This window comes from Melanerpes formicivorus, unplaced genomic scaffold (assembly GCF_026170545.1).
Source record: "Melanerpes formicivorus ecotype bairdi unplaced genomic scaffold, bMelFor1.0.p_v2 SCAF_7, whole genome shotgun sequence".
In the NCBI taxonomy this organism is placed as follows: domain Eukaryota; kingdom Metazoa; phylum Chordata; class Aves; order Piciformes; family Picidae; genus Melanerpes; species Melanerpes formicivorus.
The window spans coordinates 8,607,461-8,624,887 of record NW_027142359.1 but is presented as its reverse complement, the minus strand read 5'-3'; the positions used below and the strand labels follow the sequence as shown (position 1 = coordinate 8,624,887).

The window sequence follows — 17,427 nt, the reverse complement described above, 5'->3', positions numbered from 1 at the left end:
CCTTTGCAGAAATTTTCTGCCTTGGATCTGGGCATATATCCTACGGCCTCAAAGAGTTTCTACCTGTGATAAAGTATCCAGACTTTTTTGTTATTATTTTTAAGAATCAAATTGTGTAAATAATTTTGTTTTCAGATGTGTTCCTACAAGACTCTTTGTAGGACTCCTGACTATTTTTCAAGTCAGCTGAATAATGACTATGTATAACAAGATACTGCCAGGTAATATTTATTGCTTCCTCCCAGCTGGGTGAGGAAATATTTTATTCTGATGTAGGCATGCATTTAGGCTCCATTATCTCCTGCCCTTGTGCTGAAACAATAATCTCAAAGGTAGATGTTCTCAGTTTTTCAGCTGAATTACTGTCATTTGTTTGCAATCTTATCCAGTGTGTTCAAAAATGTCACTTTGCTTGTTACAAAATTGGTGACCATTCTCAGTCTAATGACATCTTTCCATGGATTCCAGTGGCTTTTGGATCAGGTCCTGACAATGCAAGGTCTTCATATTACTCTGTGAGTGCTTTACTGAGGAAAGAGAGGCATAATACAATACTGCATGTGATTTATCAAAGAAATTTTTTGGTCCTGTTTCAATACAAATCTGAGGTTTTATAACTAAAGTGCATACATCTATTCAGGTGTTAAGGCTGGAAGAACTCCTGACCTACAGTCACAGAAATGTAGGACTTTGTCTGATACCCAGATGAAAGGATAAGACCTTTTTTCCCAGTTGATTGTTATTTTATATGCTTTAAATAAGCACCCATGAACTGAGTGGTCCTGGCCAGGGATTTATCTGCTACCTGAACCATATTACTGCTATCAATTTTAATCCTGAATCTTCTATAATTCCTGTTAAAACATGTGGTTTCTTTATTGCACATTTGGGTAGAACTGGAGAAATGACTTATCACCATCAGCAGTGAATGTTTCCAATTCACCCTATGGGCTTCTTGTGTCAATGCTTCTGACATACAAGGAGAGTGAAGCACATTTTGAGCACTTTCTATTTCCAGATTAGCTGGGGGAAGAAGAAGGGCCAGAGAAAAATGTGCAGTATTACTGGGGGCACTGGGGAGGTTGGCTGCATTGCACATAAGGGTTTTTAGAGCAAAGCTTGGAAGCCTAGGAAGCTAGGCACCAGACAATGCATCTGCCGATTGCTTGACAATGTTGCATCTCACACATGTCCGCAAAAGAAAGAGTTTAAAATTCAGGCCCTGCTGAAAAATAAAAGCAGGGAAGGAGCTGACAAGCTTCACAAAATTAACTTTGTTTTGCCATTATTTTGCAGCATGTAACATTTCACATTGCAGCTTTTCCAACTCCTTCTCCTAAAGATTATGTTCCTCCTGCCTCCAGCCATCTGGATTCACTGTTTGGTAAGAGTAACTTCTTTTTTTGTTTTGTTTTGCCTTGGTTTGTTTGGGGTTTTGTTAGTTTTTGTTTGGGGGAATTTGGTTGGTGGGGTTTTGTTGTTGTTGTTTTCTATTTTGTTTTTAAATGAAAGTTACATATAGCATCCAAGAGGTGTGTACATAGCTAAAGTTACATATATATTTTAAAAATGTAATTTAATTTGCATATGAAGACAGCAGAATTTCAGGCTCTCCAAGACTTCTCTCAGTCTTTCTTGTGATTGAAAGATTGAAAATATTTGATTTAACAATCATAGTTTAAATACATTTTTACACTATTTTTTTTCAGACCAGTTAGACTCTGCCTATACTCTCTGGGGAGTAAAAGACTTCTCCATGTGAATAAAACCAGCTGAATCCTGACCAAAATCCAGCAACCAAGCCAGCTGAAGGCAATTGAAATGAGGCGATAAAGGATTATGATTAAATGAGGAAACACCTTCTGAGTTGTCTCACAGAGCACAGAAGTTTTTCAATTATGGCAACAAAGGAGGAAAAGAACCTTCAGAGCTGGATATCACTGGATGGAAGCAAAGAGAAGTAAGTGGCATATGAAGGGGAAAAGGTGCTTAGGACAGCCTGGGGGATACCACAAGCCTTAGCAGAAACCTGGTATTATACTCTTGGCAGAACAAAAGACCGACAGCAACACTTAGTGACGGGATAGGGAAGGACATTTAAGGGGAAGGAATGGAATGAAAGGGAACAAGTTTGAAGAAAAATTAATTGGGAATTCAGAGTAAAAGTTGTGGTCTCCATATACTTTTGTACCTGCTGTGTTTGAGACACCAGCTCACTGGGAAACACAGGAAAATTTATAAGCTGTTCAGAAGGCGAATGGAATAAGAAATTGAAGGCAGATTAAATTAATCCAGCTACCAATTATTTTCTCCTTCAGAAGGAACAACAGAAATGAGTTGATAGAAAAATATTGTAGATCCAGAAGTGTACAATCCAAATTCAACTGGTTTGTGGTGGTGCTAAATAGTCAGCCTGTGTAAAATGCAAATCTTAACATATCTCTTTTTCAAAATATGGTTATCTGTAACTTTTCTATTTATATATATGTATATATCCCCCACCTTAAGAATGCAGTTATGCACACAACTTGAAATTAGTTTTTGTTTAAGCTATAGAATATCACCAAGGCACAGTACTGCTTAAATGTTGCCTTGTCCTCAAAGTGTTCCTGCCTGTCCCTGGTGCTGCTGTGTAGAATGACACAAGGAACATATAGACAGAAATTCCAAAAGGTTGGAAATGTTGTTGCATGGTTGGTTTATGAAAATACTCTACAGTTTACTATTCATTGTTTTCATCCATGTGGTATAATACCTGTCCACAGCAATTTCCAACTCCTGACAAAACACCTGCTACCCAAAGCTTATGATGTAATGCCAGCAGATGCGGTTACGAACGATGAAGCTTTGCTGATAAGGTCGTGGAAGAGCCTATGTTCAGTCTCCTTTTGCCTGGGCCACCGTAGGGTCCATACTCTGAGCCTGCAGCTTTCTTGCTGTGCTCCCGAGGTGTGTAACCAGGCAAATCACTACTCGGACGTGCGCAGGGTGACCAGCAGAGGGCCCCCTTGCGCTATAGCACCTTAACACACACAGCTTTAAAGATGCGTTTACAGCCAAGACTAAACAACTGCATACTGCAGCACAGCATCTCCTAAGCTTTCAGCGAGGGAATCTTACCGGTATAGCCTGGCTTACAGCTGCAGATATAGCCCGCAGCCTTGTGGTAGTTGAAGGCTGGCGGCAGGCCTGGGACGCTACCGTAGAGGCTGGCCCAGGAAAGTTCCACACAGTCACCCCCATTGAGGCAGGGGCTGCTGTTGCACTCCTCGATGTCCATCTCGCAGCGGGAACCCGCGTAGCCTGTGGAGAGCCAGGAGAAGGCATGTCATTGATGTGCTGTTCATTTATTCCAGATCCAGAAATACTACCGAGAATATACACTGTGTGCTTGGTTTCAGACTGTCCTGCGCTAGAATCCTGTTATCTTCTCTTGCAGCTCTGTCAGGGCTTGGCAGCAGGACATAGCCATGGCTGTTCTGCATTAGCTAACTGAACTTTGTTGAGCTGTACAGACTTCAGGGGGTTTAAGGAAGTGGATAACCAGACGCTGCTACATTGTAGCATAGATATGCTTTCAGGTTGTGTTAAACTTTCTTCCTCTTTTGCACCACCTCCCTGTGAAAAAGTAGTGCAGGGAGTATAAATTATTTAGTGTTTGTTAAGAGCTTTATCTGGAGTCTGAGGTGCCACAAAAGTCCCTGATTTCTGGATAATTCTAAAAGTTTTGCCCAACTTTTCCATTTCTAATGCACCAAGAACCATGTAGCACAACACTGTAGCATTTATGTACTCCTCACAGCTTGTTGTGCTCCTGCATCCTTGGTATGGACACAGATGTTAAACCTTCCAGAGAAAAAATCCTTTTACTTAGTCTATGTGCTGAAGCATTCACAAGATCTCCCAAGGGCTCAAGATGTAAGTCCCCACTGGGGGTGCTGGAGCCTTTAGCTGGATATGCAAACACGGCTGGTGGAAGAGAACACAGACCAGCATTGTTTAACCCTACACTGCCAGGCAGAAGAACTTGCACTAATGATAGGAAGGCAACCACTTTCCAAGCATAAAATCTATTTCAGGCTGATTAAAAGGTCATGTTAATGAAGTCTAAAAAAAGGATGACCCACAACATTGGTTCACAGATTAAAGGATTAAGCAAGTGGAAGATTGATCGCAACTTTGACCTATCTCATGTCTTCCTTCTGTAATTCTGAGACATTTGGGTTTGCCTATTTCTGTTGTGCAGGGAAGTCAGCCCTTAGCTGCAAGAGATTAACTTGCCCATAGGGCTCTGACTCACGATGAGTGAAGCCCATGGAATATTTTTAAGGTTATGTAGCTTTAGTATTTTATTGCAAAGTAACGTGGAGACTATCTTCTATCTACAATAGAAGGAAACAGAGTGTTTATAGGAGAACTTGGAGCTTACCAGCCCAACAGTGGCATGTGTAATTGTCAGGGTTGTCCTCACAAGTGCCATTATTGTAGCATGGCTGTGACCAACATAAGGGAATTTGGGTCTCACAGTGCAGGCCCATAAATCCAGTACCAGTACAGTTGCATGTGTACCTACAACACAGAACACAATGTTCGCTCTTAACTGGAAGTCAAGAGATCTGAGTTTTATTTCCAATCCTCTGCAGGCTTCTTGAATAGTCTTGGCTGGCAGCTTGCATGACTGAGGCCAGACTTGAGATCACCATCTGGTGCTCTAGGAGAAACCACAGGAACTGGGAACCAACAGTGAGCTTTTTCCTGAAATATGTGGTTTTGTCTGAGGAAGAACAAAAAAAACTTGCTTGTGAATTCAGATTGGTTTTGGCAGATCATTTTTTTCTAATTATGGGATTTTTTATTCTATTTTCCCCCAAAATTAAAAAAAAAAAAAAAAAGTTTGTCATTTCCAATGCAATTTTTTGTAGGCTTACCATTATTCATAAAGTGAAAAGGGGAGAAGCAGTAAGTGCATTAGTATCCCTTTCTCTTGGACTGGTAGACACTGACTGGCAAAAATATAGGGCAGTTTCTGCTCCTCAACTATGTGATGCTTTCTCTTTCATGAAAACCAATGTTTTATTGTTAGCTTGGAACAAAAATGTCAATTACTTTGAAAGTTCTACTAATAACAGTCATAGGAGCTTCCTTTTGATACCAATGTTACTATTGTGTGTTTAGAAGCAAATGACTACTATATGTAAATGAACAATGTGCAGGTATCAGTAATAGTTGGGGTTCTTGGTTTGTGTTTTTATTGCAGGGAGCTAATTATTATAGACTTACAGAATTGTTTGGGTTGGAAGAGACCTCAAGGACCATTTAGTTCCAACCTCCCTGCCACGGGCAGGGACACCTCACACTAGATCAGGTTGCTCAGAGCCACATCCAGGCTGGCCTTAAAAACCTCCAGGGATGAGGCTTCTACCACTTCCCTGGGAAACCTGTTCCACTTTCATAAAATACATAACTCTAAGCCTAAGTAGTAAGTTATAAGGTCACCTTGTAAATGTCATAAGAAAAGGTTGGCCTTTGCAAGACAGCCAGGTTAAATGTTCATGCTTGGATGCTTTTTCTAGAATATTTCTCACATAAGTTTTTATTTCACATTAAAATGATGCACTAGTTGCAATCACAGGGAATCTTCCTGAACAAGAAGTAAATATAAGTTGATAGTTTCTGTGCTTAATGCCCAAGACTTATGCTTTCAATAAATATATAGAAAGTGAAATTGTTGAACATAAGGGAACATCAGAGAACAACTGGCTCCTGCAGTCTTACAGACCAAAAGGTGTAAACTTTTTACTACACTATTTAAGTGTACATAAGCAGAAACTTCTGGCAGGCCAGTTTATTACTAGTGTATGGATTATACCTAAATCAAAATCAGAGATGACTTAGACCAGGGGGCATTTGAATTTAGGATATAAAAAGTAATGAGGAAGATGTGAATGAGAAAAATAATTTTCATTCCAAGGTATGTTCTCAAAACACACTTTTCACACATTTCTTCCATGTGTCTTCAGTTTGGTGCTGTTTAACTTTGTGGCGAGATTATTATTTTTTTCCCCCTGCCTTATCCATGCTCCTTTCCCCTTTGGTCCAGAATCACAGAGCAGTGAGGAATATTCACAACGTGCTACTTAAAATGAAGCCCCGCTTGTGTACCATTTTTCTCAGGGATCCCTAAGTGTTTGACGTTGCTGTCAACCTTCAGGGATTCTGGAGGGTGCCCTGCTTGTGGGCAAGCTATGACTGAGCAGGGAGATGCCTTTTTCTATTAAGATACTCTTAGATACTCTACCTAACATTTTTGGGGCTTTTTGTTTGGTGTTCTCACTATATGCAGACAGCAATATGTGCAGATGTTCTTTCTATGCAATCAAAAGAACATTGAAGGTCCTGGGAATATTTCCAATGGAAAAAAAAGGCTTGGAGCATGTAGAGGTATCCTCTGTGCCTGTGCACTGCTGGTTATGTTGCTCCATCTAAGGCACCTCTATAAACTCTTGAGTTTAAATAAGAAGTGTTAAATAATGTGAAATTATTTTTTTTAAGGCATCAATTTCCCCTTGGTTGCATCTATGAAACATCACTGGAAGATCAGTCTGAAATTTGGGAGATAATTTGGAACATAATTTGGTGTTTGCATGTACAGCTTACAATGCTACATCTGTCACCTCACACATTTCTGTGAGAGCTGGTGTCACACACAAAAGCCTCAGCTGTACTGTAGCATTAGTCAGAAAACTGTTTAAAGACTACAGTTCTTTATCTGGGCCGAAAAAAATACACAAAAGAAAGGAAATTGCTGGACACCCTTCTGCTTTGAATTACTTTGTTGTCCAGCCCTTTACATCGTGTAACAAATGTGATAAGAACTCCAGATATCCTGCAGTATTACAAGCCAATTAAAATTGCACTTACATGGACCTCAGCTTTAAAAGCTGGAGAAATCTGAGTAGGATTAAGTCTGGTCTGAATGAGGATCCCAGTTGCTCATCTCATGCATTATCCTCAAAAGGCTTGCAGGTCACTAAGTAGGTCTGCTCTGAACTAGTTTGGTGCAAGGTGACCTCCCTGTCCCTGCTGTCATGCTTTAGCTACACTGGAAAAGAGCAAATTGCTTTGTCTTGTTCAGAGTCATTCAGTGCTGCTGAAAAAGAGCTCCACAAGGTTGGTGCCATCTTACCACACTGAACAAAAGCTCATTCCAAGAACATGATCTCTTCCCCCTTGCATTCAAGGCAAACATGCTCTTTGCTGACATGACTTTTGGAATGATTTCTGGGGCACCGAAATCTTCAAAACTGCTTTATGAAAACTGGAAAATGCACAAATGCTGTACTAGTGAAAACACTTAGGAACTTTCAGACTGAGTTTATACATATGTGGCTTTAGTTTGGGAATCTCATGCTGAGTGTGCAAAGCCAGCATCAGTGAATGTATGCCAGATCTCTGGTTGCCTAAGCTGTGCTTGGATCTCTGTGCAGGGCTATTAACAGTAAGTAGAAGAGCTCCCTTTTCTGTTGCTGTGTATTCTCTTTATATTATTATTTTTCTTTTGGCCATGGATTGCAGGTTGTTTTGAATAAGGAGCTGTTGTTGTATATGCCTGTGAAGTTCCTGGCACATATCACAGGATGTTAGGGGTTGGAAGGGACCTCATCATTGAGTCCAACCCCCCTGTCAGAACAGGACCATAGAATCTAGCACAGTTACCACAGGAATGCGTCCAGATGGGTCTTGAAAGTCTCCAGAGAAGGAGACTCCACAACCTCTCTGGGGAGCCTGTTCCAGTGCTCTGTGACCCTCACAGTGAAGAACTTCCTCCTCGTGTTGAGGTGGAAGCTCCTGTGCTGTAGTTTATATCCATTGCCCCTTGTCCTATCACAGGGTGCAACTGAGCAGAGCCTGTCCCCTCCCTCTCTTGACACCCAGCCCTCAGATATTTAGAAATATTTATTAAATCCCTTCTCATTCTTCTCTCCTCCAGACTAAAAAGCCCCAGGCCTCTCAGCCTCTACTCATCAGGAAGTGCTCCAGTCCCTTAATCATCCTGATAGCCCTCTGTTGGACTCTCTCCAGTAGATTCCTGTCCTTCTTGAACTGGGAATCCCAAAACTGGATGCAATATTCCAGGTGTGGCCACGCCAGGGCAGCTATCTATTACTATGGTTTGTATTTTATTGCAGGTTTCCTCTGCCTCTCTTTTCTAATGATTGTGCCTGTCCGTGCAGGCAGCTGCCATTGGCCAATTCAATTTTATGCACTCCCACATCTTTCTTGGAAGCTGAAGTTTGATGAGCACTAAACCAGAATTCATCTCTAAATGATAACCCTCAGGGGCCAGACAAACAACATGTTGTAAATATTTAAGAGACAAAGGTGAAGCATTAACTTCTTGGTCAGTTTTTGTTGTCCTATTGGCTCAGAGACCAGACTTGCATTCTTTCATCCTTTCAGATTCAAAGTGAAACCAGTGCAGAACCAAGGAGTGAAATTGACGATTTAAAAATGAAATCATCTACCTGGCAGTGCAGACTCTCATAAGTGTTCCTGTCTGCAAACAAAGTAGCTAATTAGCATTGCCCAGCTGTAGAAGACCTACTCATTGGCATGGTCTGTGCACTGTCCCCCGTTGAGGCACGGCTGGCTCACACATTCATCAATGTTGGTTTCACAGAGCTGGCCAAGGAATCCTGGCGCACAGGAGCAGGCAAAGCTCCCCAGGGAGTCATGGCAGGTCCCGCTGTTCAGGCATGGCTGCGAGGAGCATTCATCTATTTCCAGTTCACAGTTTATTCCTTTAAAAGCAAAGAAAATGAATAACCCTCAAACTTAGAAGATAGTTAGGTTTGGAGATCATAGTGTGGGCTGGTTTAAGCACAGTATTCATCTTATCGCTACTAATTTTAAAGCAATTGTCTGCTTTTAAAAAGCTTTTCTTCAATGTTCAGTGCAAGAGTAGTTTTTTTCAAGGATTGGGAGAATTCACAAAAGAACAAACTAGCTGATATTCACAAGAACAGGTAGAGTAACAATTTTTTATGTTAGCTTGACCACGGAAACAGAATGAACTGATTTTCAGAAAGCAAATCACATCCTGAGCTGCACCAGAAAATGTGTGCCTGCTGACTCTGCCAGCAGGTCCAGAGACGTGATTCTGCCACTTTACTCTGCTCTGGTGAGACCTCACCTGAGTACTGTGTCCATGTCTGGAGATCTCAATATAGGAAGGACATGGACCTGATGTAGGGGCTCCAGAGGAGGGCCACATTAATGATCAGGGGATTGGAGCACTTCTGCTATGAGAACAGGCTGAGGGAGCTGGGGGTGTTCAGCTTGGAGAAGAGAAGGTTCTGGGGAGACCCAGCAGGAATCTGCCAGTACCTGAAGGGGGCTGCAAGAAGGATGGAGAGAAGCCATTGCCCCTTGTAGTGATAGGACAAGGAGCAATGGCTTCAAATTAGAGAAGGGAAGATTTAGACTGGATGTTAGGAACAGATTCTTTACTGTGAGGGTGGTGGAACGCTGGATCAGGATGCCCAGGGAGGTGGTTGGGGCTCTATCCCTGGAGATATTCAAGGTGAAGTTCAACAGGGCTCTGGGCAGCCTGATCTAGTTGAGGATGCCTCTGCTGACTGCAGAGGGGGTTGGACTGGATGACCTTTGGAGCTCCCTTCCAACCCAGACCATTCTATGGTTCAAATAATTCAAACCATGCTGCTACCCTATTTGTACAATACAGAAGTAGCAGACTCATGAGATTGCATTTAGAGCTGCACACTTAATTGAATTCATTGGAAATGTCTTTAAATGCTAGGAAAAAAAAATTTAAAAAAAAGGGGGGGGGGGGGGAAATGAGGATGTTAGCTCATCACTCTTTTGCATTGTATTTAAACATTAAAGTGCAATGTCACCTTTCCAGTGGTTACAAAATATTACTACTTTCATTTTAAAGAGTATGATTTTAGAGCTCCTTGAGACCACACATTGAACACTGGATGGGTGAAGCCACCAGTCCCCTGCCTCCAGTTTAAGGTTCACTGCTCCGCTAGCCACTCCTTCTGGCAGGAGCTTGCCGCCAGGCCCTAGCCCAGGAACTCTCTTTTACGGCTTCCTGATAATGTACATTACATCCAGCTATAGTGAGCAATCCCTCTGTGGTCATTGCCCTGTGAATTCCCTGTAATTGTAAACAATGTGTTTGCAGGAGTGTGTCTAGTGACCGTAAATCTGCCAGAGCTTGTTAACAGCTTACTGCGAACACTAAAAATCATGTGACAAAACAAGCCCTGTTCCACTGATCCTCAGCTCAGCCAAATTTAAAACTACAGGCCCGAGAAACAGTCTGACGATTAACACGAGAACACAGCGTTGTTGTGTTGGTTCATGCCTTTAATCTATCAAGCCTAGTAACCTGCCTTCGGCAATGTTGCCTCAGAAGGAAACTTCTCTCTCTGTCTAATGCATGCAGGCGATGTGATATGCCATGCAAATGGGGGAGGGAGAGGGATTCCTCCCTAGCCTCTGCTGAATCTGCTGTCAGGCTTTTTTATATGTGAAGAAGAGAGATGAAAAGATTCGATCTGCATTTGCACCTCAGCCTAACATTCTGTCAGAAATATGCTGTGTGCCAAATATCATATGCCAGAAAGAAAAACAGAGCACCAACAAGCCCTGCAACGATTACTGCATGGAGCTAGACCATGAAGAGCAGAGGCATCCCATCCTAGACAGAGCAGGCAAGGTATTTCAGCAGATACCCAGCTGCACAAGTGGTTTGAATTGTAAGAATGAGAAGGTAGGATATAAGTTATATTTATAACCTCTGTGGTTTCTTTGAAGAACTAAAATAATTTCTTATACTACTTGCTTTTCAAATGAGCCCTACTGTGCGATCCTTCGTACAGCCCTAGTCAATAAAAAATAAATGCAAGGAAGGATGAAAGAAATACAGCCAGAATTTTCAAACTTGCCTGCCCACAGATATGCAGTAAAATTGCCTTCTGGTCAAAGATGCTAGGGGTCTGCAGGCTCAGTGTTGTTCCAAAATGGATCCGCAAGTTCTTAGTGTGCCTGGAAATTAGTATCCAAGTCATCCCTTCTGCTCTTCTGCACTCTAATGCTGTGCTTGGGCATGGCAGGTACAGAAGACACTCCAAATTCCTCAGTCTGTACACAGCAATCTTATGTGCTATCATCTGGATGGAGAGCATCACACAGCTGTTTTCTAGGCATCAGCTTGGAGGGGACAGAAGGGAGTTCATAAAAATTAGACGGAAAGAGGAGTTTGGTTTCTTGGAGTGAGGCTTTTCCTTTCTGCTTTTCCTTTCTGGTCTGTTAACCACCAGTTACCTATATGCATGCACAGATGTAAGTTGTTCCAGGTCTTGCAACACTGCAATATGCAGATACGATTGGAGGACAACAATGGGGCCAAATCAAATCAGAAGTGAAGTTGCTAACTGCTACAAGAATACTTGGGATGCATGTTCTCCTTCCCTAATAATCTTTAATTTGTAAACCCTTTGACATGTGGCCAGTACTGCTGGACTCCTCTCACATCGTAGGATGCTTAGGAATATCAGCAGTGCTCATAACCTTGGCTGAATCTTCCTGTCAGGCTGGGTAGGGTGCAAGGTGGGGAGTGCTGGCCTAAACCTTGAAAGCTAAGGAAGGAAACATCCTTTTTGTCTTCAGCGGCAACTGCTGTTGGGTGAACAATGTTGTTTCCTATTGACATCCACAATGATGCTGCCATGAGCTTGTTGGGATGTGAGATCTGTACTTGAGGTACAATGAAGTACAGTGTCAGAGGCTGCTATGACTCTGCTTGCCTTTAAGTGCCTGAGAATTATAATACATCTACTCAAAATATTTGCACAGTGTATACATTATTAGTAAGGATACTACATGAGAACTTAAAGATCTATCAGGAATAATTTCCTTCTAGCATACAGAGTTCATCCCAGCTATGGTTACATCATAGTAAAAGGTATTGTACAAAAAATTAATCTAGCCCGTGGCACATGTTTTTGTCTGTCACTTAGACACTTTCTCCTTCTTTTGTCTTGAGCTAAAACTAGGTTTTGGAACTGCCATGCACCCCTGATAGTTCATACTAAAATGTTCACTAGCAATGGAGTACTGGCTTCTGCAGTGTCCAGCAAGGCAATTAATATACTAACTATGGGTAATAGCAGGATCTGACACCATGCTCTGTTGGGGTGAATTAAAAGCAAGTGCAATTATCAATGGCAGGGGAAAAAAAGCATTTGATTAAGGTAGCCAGCAAAACTTCAACAAACCAACTGAGCTTCATTATTTAACAGCTGCGTGACACATGTCTTGTAAATAATTTCACACATGCAGAACATTATCATAGAAACTGCAGATTTCATGCTGTACTTTCCAGTATTTGGCTCTCGGTGCATTCTAACCTCTTCCATTTGTGTAAGAATTATGTGTGACATTTCTCAGCTATTTTAAGAAGAGCTGCAGCACACCAATCATACAAAATAGCAATCATAGTCCACAAAACAAGTAGCAACAGCAGCCAGCAACACAAGCATTTGGTTAACATCACTGCTGCGGATTTACTGTGCATTCTCTACTTACATATCAAAAGATATAACATTTTTAACATTGTAGGGAAATGAGATGAGGCTGGATGACTTCCCACAGTAATTCATTATATCAGGCTAGATTATTAATGATTGGCAAGATCCCCTGACAGAGTAAAGGAGAGTCTTTATTACCAGTGGGGACACCTCAGGACTTTCATCCCCAAGTAAACCCTCTGGCTTGTACATTTAGCTTGTACATACTCACAGCAAGGGGCAGAAAACACCAAAAAAAGAATGCTCCTGATAAATAATTTTGTTAAGTAGCCCTTAAAAGCTGGTGTTTTGCTGCTGAAATAAAAGCCCTGCTCCTCTCTAGAATTGTTACGGTTAGTCTCTTTGCTGCTGTAAGCAGAGTCAAACACTGCACCCTCTTCCACTTTGTATTTTAGATCTGTTCTTCTTCCTTGGTTCTCTTCTTATTTCTTAACTCTGCTTGTGCTAGGTGTGGAGCACTTGGTGACACTGCTTCATTTTTGGTGAAAGCAGATAGCATCAGCCCAGGAAACTGCAGAATTTTGTGATGAAAGTGGAGCAGCTCAAGCAGAGCAAGTTTCCTCCAGCAGTTTGTGTTGGTCTAAATCTTAATTTCTTTTTGTCTGGGCTTTACTATTTTATTATGTTTTTCCTCTCTTTGTCTCTAAGGTGTATATTCTGTCTCAAACCCTATTCCTGGACTATAGGTCCAGGCCTGGACCTCACTAACAGTGCCAGTTAAACAAATACAGTTTCCTGAGTACAACAGGAGGTCTGGACCAAGTCTGATCATTGCAGAGTAACCATGCTGGTTGTTAATAGGTTTTTCCTTCCTTCTGCTCTTTGGCTTTCCCCCCGATTGTGTAGTTTTCTCCTTGGCTGGCCTGGGCTCAGACACCCGCTGGCAGCAGCAGGGTGGCGGGAAGGTAACAAGCTTCCTTCAAATAACATTCTCTGTGCTCATGAGGGATATTAACCAAGGGCTGGCTTCCAACGAGTGCTGTGTCAGACACAGGAAAGCTTCTTTTCACCTCTGAATTTCTCTCCTGCATGGGGATTTAGGGCTGGAGCTGTAAACCACATCTCTTATTTCTTATTCATTTGAATCACTTCAAGCAATTGCTGAGTTTTCCCCCTCCTTTTGCTCTGACTCTTTTTTTTTCCTTCTTCTTCTTTTTTTTTTTGCTTACCTGACTAGCAATCTAAAACTAAAATGCTTCTCTCTCTCCTGATGCTATTTCTTGCAGTTCTGCCCCTGACTACGGCTTTGGAATTTGAAGGGAGCTGACTCCTCCAAGGATTATATGATCTCCAGTAGAGAAAGCAGGCAAGTAAAATCACAATTGTAGCTTAAAATCTGAGTGCAAACAAATGGGATTATCAATAAATGGTCAGTTTGATAACCTGATAATACTTTTCTTTCTGTTTAATTTACATAATGTTCTAGATGCAAATGAGTCCTCTGTTTCTGGAAAGAGTAGAGGAGTGAAAGTTAATACGAAAACTCTAGGCTTAAGAGTGTAGTTTACTAGCAATCTGAGCAAGTCTAAGATCTAGATCTAATGCTTAACCCTGTGAAACATTGGCTTGGTCTGAAGACCAAAACCTACGTATAGCACCCTGAAGACATGCACTATGAGAATGTTTCATTACAAGGAAAGTTAACCTAGCCCTGTGACATCACTTAATGTTCATGAAACTGCTCCAGAGGTCTTGGTAAATAAGAGATTTCTTTAATCCTTCTCTATCTGATAGCAGGAGTTCACAGTGAAAAGGCAACTCACTGGTGTCAAAGCTGAATGTAAAGTTGCAGTAAAGACATGACTACACAAGTGTGTGGTGAGATGTTGAACTTGGAATATATATTACAATGATCCTCCACACTGTGAAGAAAAAGCTGGTGTAATAGTGCTCACCTGTGTACCCATAGGGACAGATGCAGTCATACTGTCCTATCTGGTTGAGACATGTTGCCCCATTCAGGCACGGCTCTGACACACATTCGTTCACTTCCAGGTCACAGTGCTTGCCTTGGTAGCCTGGGACACAGTAGCAGGAGTACTCATCCACCCCATCACTGCAGACTGCTCCATTGTGGCAGGGTTCAGACATGCACTCATCCAGATCCATCTCACAGAGTGCCCCTGTATACCCTGCACTGCACAGGCAGGTGGGCCCAGCCAGGCTGTCCTGGCAGGTGCCTCCATGCTCACAAGGGTTTGTGTCACACATACCCGTGGCTATTTCACAGGTAGGTCCACTGTATCCATCAGGGCACTCACAAGCAAAGCTGAGGTTTCCAGCAGAGCTTAAACAGGTAGCATTTTGAAGACAAGGATTTGAGAAGCAAGGATCAGAGGTTTTATTGCAGAGTTCCTGCACGCTGTCCACTGTGGCTTCTGCACAAAGGCAAGCGTTGTCTTTAGGAGCAGTGATGCATGTAGAGTTCTTTTGGCAAGAGTTTGACAGGCACCTGGAATCATTCCTCATGCAAAGTGACTCTAGAAAGGAAACACACAAAAAATCCTGAGGACTTCCACAGCATTGGGAGTAATTGAGTGAGTGAAAAGAAGTGAAGCTCTTTTAACACAACATTGCTGCAAAGCCAGCAGCTCTCATTGTTGGCTGCTGAGAAGAAAACAGGGCTGGTAACAGTGTGACACATACTAGTAGTGGGGTAATAAATGTAAAAGTCATGAAAGTATGAATAGGTTGTAATTTCCTGTCCTCCCCTCTTCCAACAGCCATGGTCTGCAGTGTCAGGGTTGTTGAACACTATGTTAAGACTACAGTTGCAACAATATTGCTGGTTGTTAACAGATATCCAATAATGTAGAATGTATTCAGTTATATTTAAGACAAACTTACTTTCTTTTATTTTTTTTTTTTCCCAGAGAAAGGAGTTGAACAACATTTCTCAGTTCAATATCACTTTGTATTCTTTTGTGGTGGAAGTTTTTTTCTAGGAGGTGTTTAAGAAAAGCCTGGATAAGGCACTTAGCGCAGTGGTCTAGTTGATTAGATAGGGTTGGGTGATCAGTTGGACTTGGTGATCTTGGAGGTTTCTTCCAGCCTGTTTGATTCTGTGATCCAACAAAGCTGAATGACTCAGACGCAGTTATAGCTCAAGTGGTTCAAACCATCATATACTTTGAATTTGACTTCCTGATTACAAATAGTAATTTAAGGGCTCTATAGCATTTCCACCACAAAGAATCTTCCAAACACCTCAGATTCAAAATAGCCCTCATAGAGCCTTCCAGCCTCAGAGGCTAGAAGGACATGGTGAGTACGGTGTAAACAGGTTCTTTACCCTCCAGAAACAGAGCTCCTGGTAGTAATTAAGGCCACATGGTGTTTCCTTGCTGCTGTAACTACAGGCTGACAATAACCGTGGCTACTTCTTCCCAGTTAAGGAAGAGCCAGCTGTTACCAGCCTTGTTCTTAACCCACAACTGAGAACTAAAGCAGTGAAAGTAGTAAAGGTTATTTCTAGGAAAAGAAAATGAGAGTTTTGCCATGAAAATGTACAGTTTCAAAAACCATGACCTAATTGTCTGTATTTTACCCAGTACCATTTACTCTTTTGCAACTTATCTTCACCATGTTGTAAGAAATCCTCCACTGTACAATGGACATCTGAATATCATCAAACTTCTAATGTGATCCTGATGAGACATTCCTCAAAATATGAGGGCAAAATTATAAACAAATATTTTGCATATTGATAGAGAAAAAAAAAATATTATCTGTATCATAGAAAGGGAGGAAAGAAAAGAAAAGGAAGGGATGGCAAGGGAAGGGTAATTTCTCGACCAAGCATCTATGAAATAAAGCTGAGTGTTCTTTTTGAAGAGAAGATAGTGATCCAGAAGGGAAAGTCTAGTGGTCTGGAAGAGGAAAGTTGCATTATACAATCTATATGAGCATCTACACTGTAAACATTTTATTTTCTTCTTCAAGTTTATGCTTTCATTCTGTAGTCCTATTCAGAAATACAAAGGGGTATGTGTATTCTACAGCAGTTACTTGAAAACAAATGTCAAAACAGCGTATGTTTGTGCAAACAGGGTGTGGTACATGAGCTAAACTTCTATGAGAAATCCAGACTCATCTGCCACTGGTGTGGGGGGGGAATTCATTTAGCCAGAGTGTTCCACCAACTGTCCCTTTCTAAAGACACAGCCTAAAACAGTCACACACTGGTTTCTAATTTCTTCCTGGTTCTTAGAACTGAGAATCAGGAGAGTGAACACAATAGAGAAGGAGATAGGACACTGAACATGAAGCAGCATGTAGAGATGCTTACAATAATGGGCTAGACCAATGATGAAAACATCCTGGGAAAGTGAAAGGCCACAGTTGGTCTCCTGAGGATAACAGCCAACCACTTGGGGATTGTCAGAAACTGTGCATTTTTATAATGTGTATTTTAATTCATAATATGATTTAATCTGGGTTTGATTTTGATTTGGTTTGGTTTTGTTTCTCCCAGGAAGAGGAATTGGAAGAAGAAAGCTTCCGAAAGCTTTACCAGCTTAAAAGAGATAGCTTCTGTACATATGACACTACAATATCAAATGGTGAGATTGGAAAAATTAGCTGTGCTTCATTGCTGTACGTTCTGTGTTGAAGTGTACACAGGAGCTGCAGGGCCTCTGAGAATAAAAAGTACCAATCTGAATAAAAAGAACCAATCTGAATTAACTGAGAATGAAAAGTACTGATCCAAATCACAGTATCACAAAGGTTGTAAGAGACCTCGAGGATCATCGAGTCCAACCTGTAATGAACCTGTAAATGAACCTGATGCTCAAGAACAGGCACA

At 41.6% G+C, this 17,427-nt stretch overlaps 1 protein-coding gene and 1 long non-coding RNA gene across 5 annotated transcripts in view; one reads left to right on the top strand and one right to left on the bottom strand.

Annotated features, from left to right (window-relative positions):
• Positions 1-17,427, bottom strand: part of CRB1 (crumbs cell polarity complex component 1) — a 118,902-nt gene that overhangs the window by 69,590 nt on the left and 31,885 nt on the right. For 3 of the 4 annotated variants that reach the window (XM_068140900.1, XM_068140898.1, XM_068140899.1), the window contains exons 2-5: positions 14,516-15,100; positions 8,606-8,801; positions 4,430-4,569; positions 3,121-3,303 (exon numbers count right to left, since the gene is read on the bottom strand). In XM_068140900.1, coding sequence (XP_067997001.1) covers positions 3,121-3,303; positions 4,430-4,569; positions 8,606-8,801; positions 14,516-15,100 — 1,104 coding nt within the window. The remainder of the gene's footprint in view (positions 1-3,120; positions 3,304-4,429; positions 4,570-8,605; positions 8,802-14,515; positions 15,101-17,427) is intronic. The other variant, XM_068140901.1, reaches the window with a different exon arrangement.
• LOC137442324 (uncharacterized) lies at positions 1,259-17,176 on the top strand. Its single transcript, XR_010987631.1, has 4 exons — positions 1,259-1,384; positions 1,710-1,960; positions 13,847-13,926; positions 17,095-17,176. It is a non-coding gene; the product is annotated as an uncharacterized lncRNA (long non-coding RNA).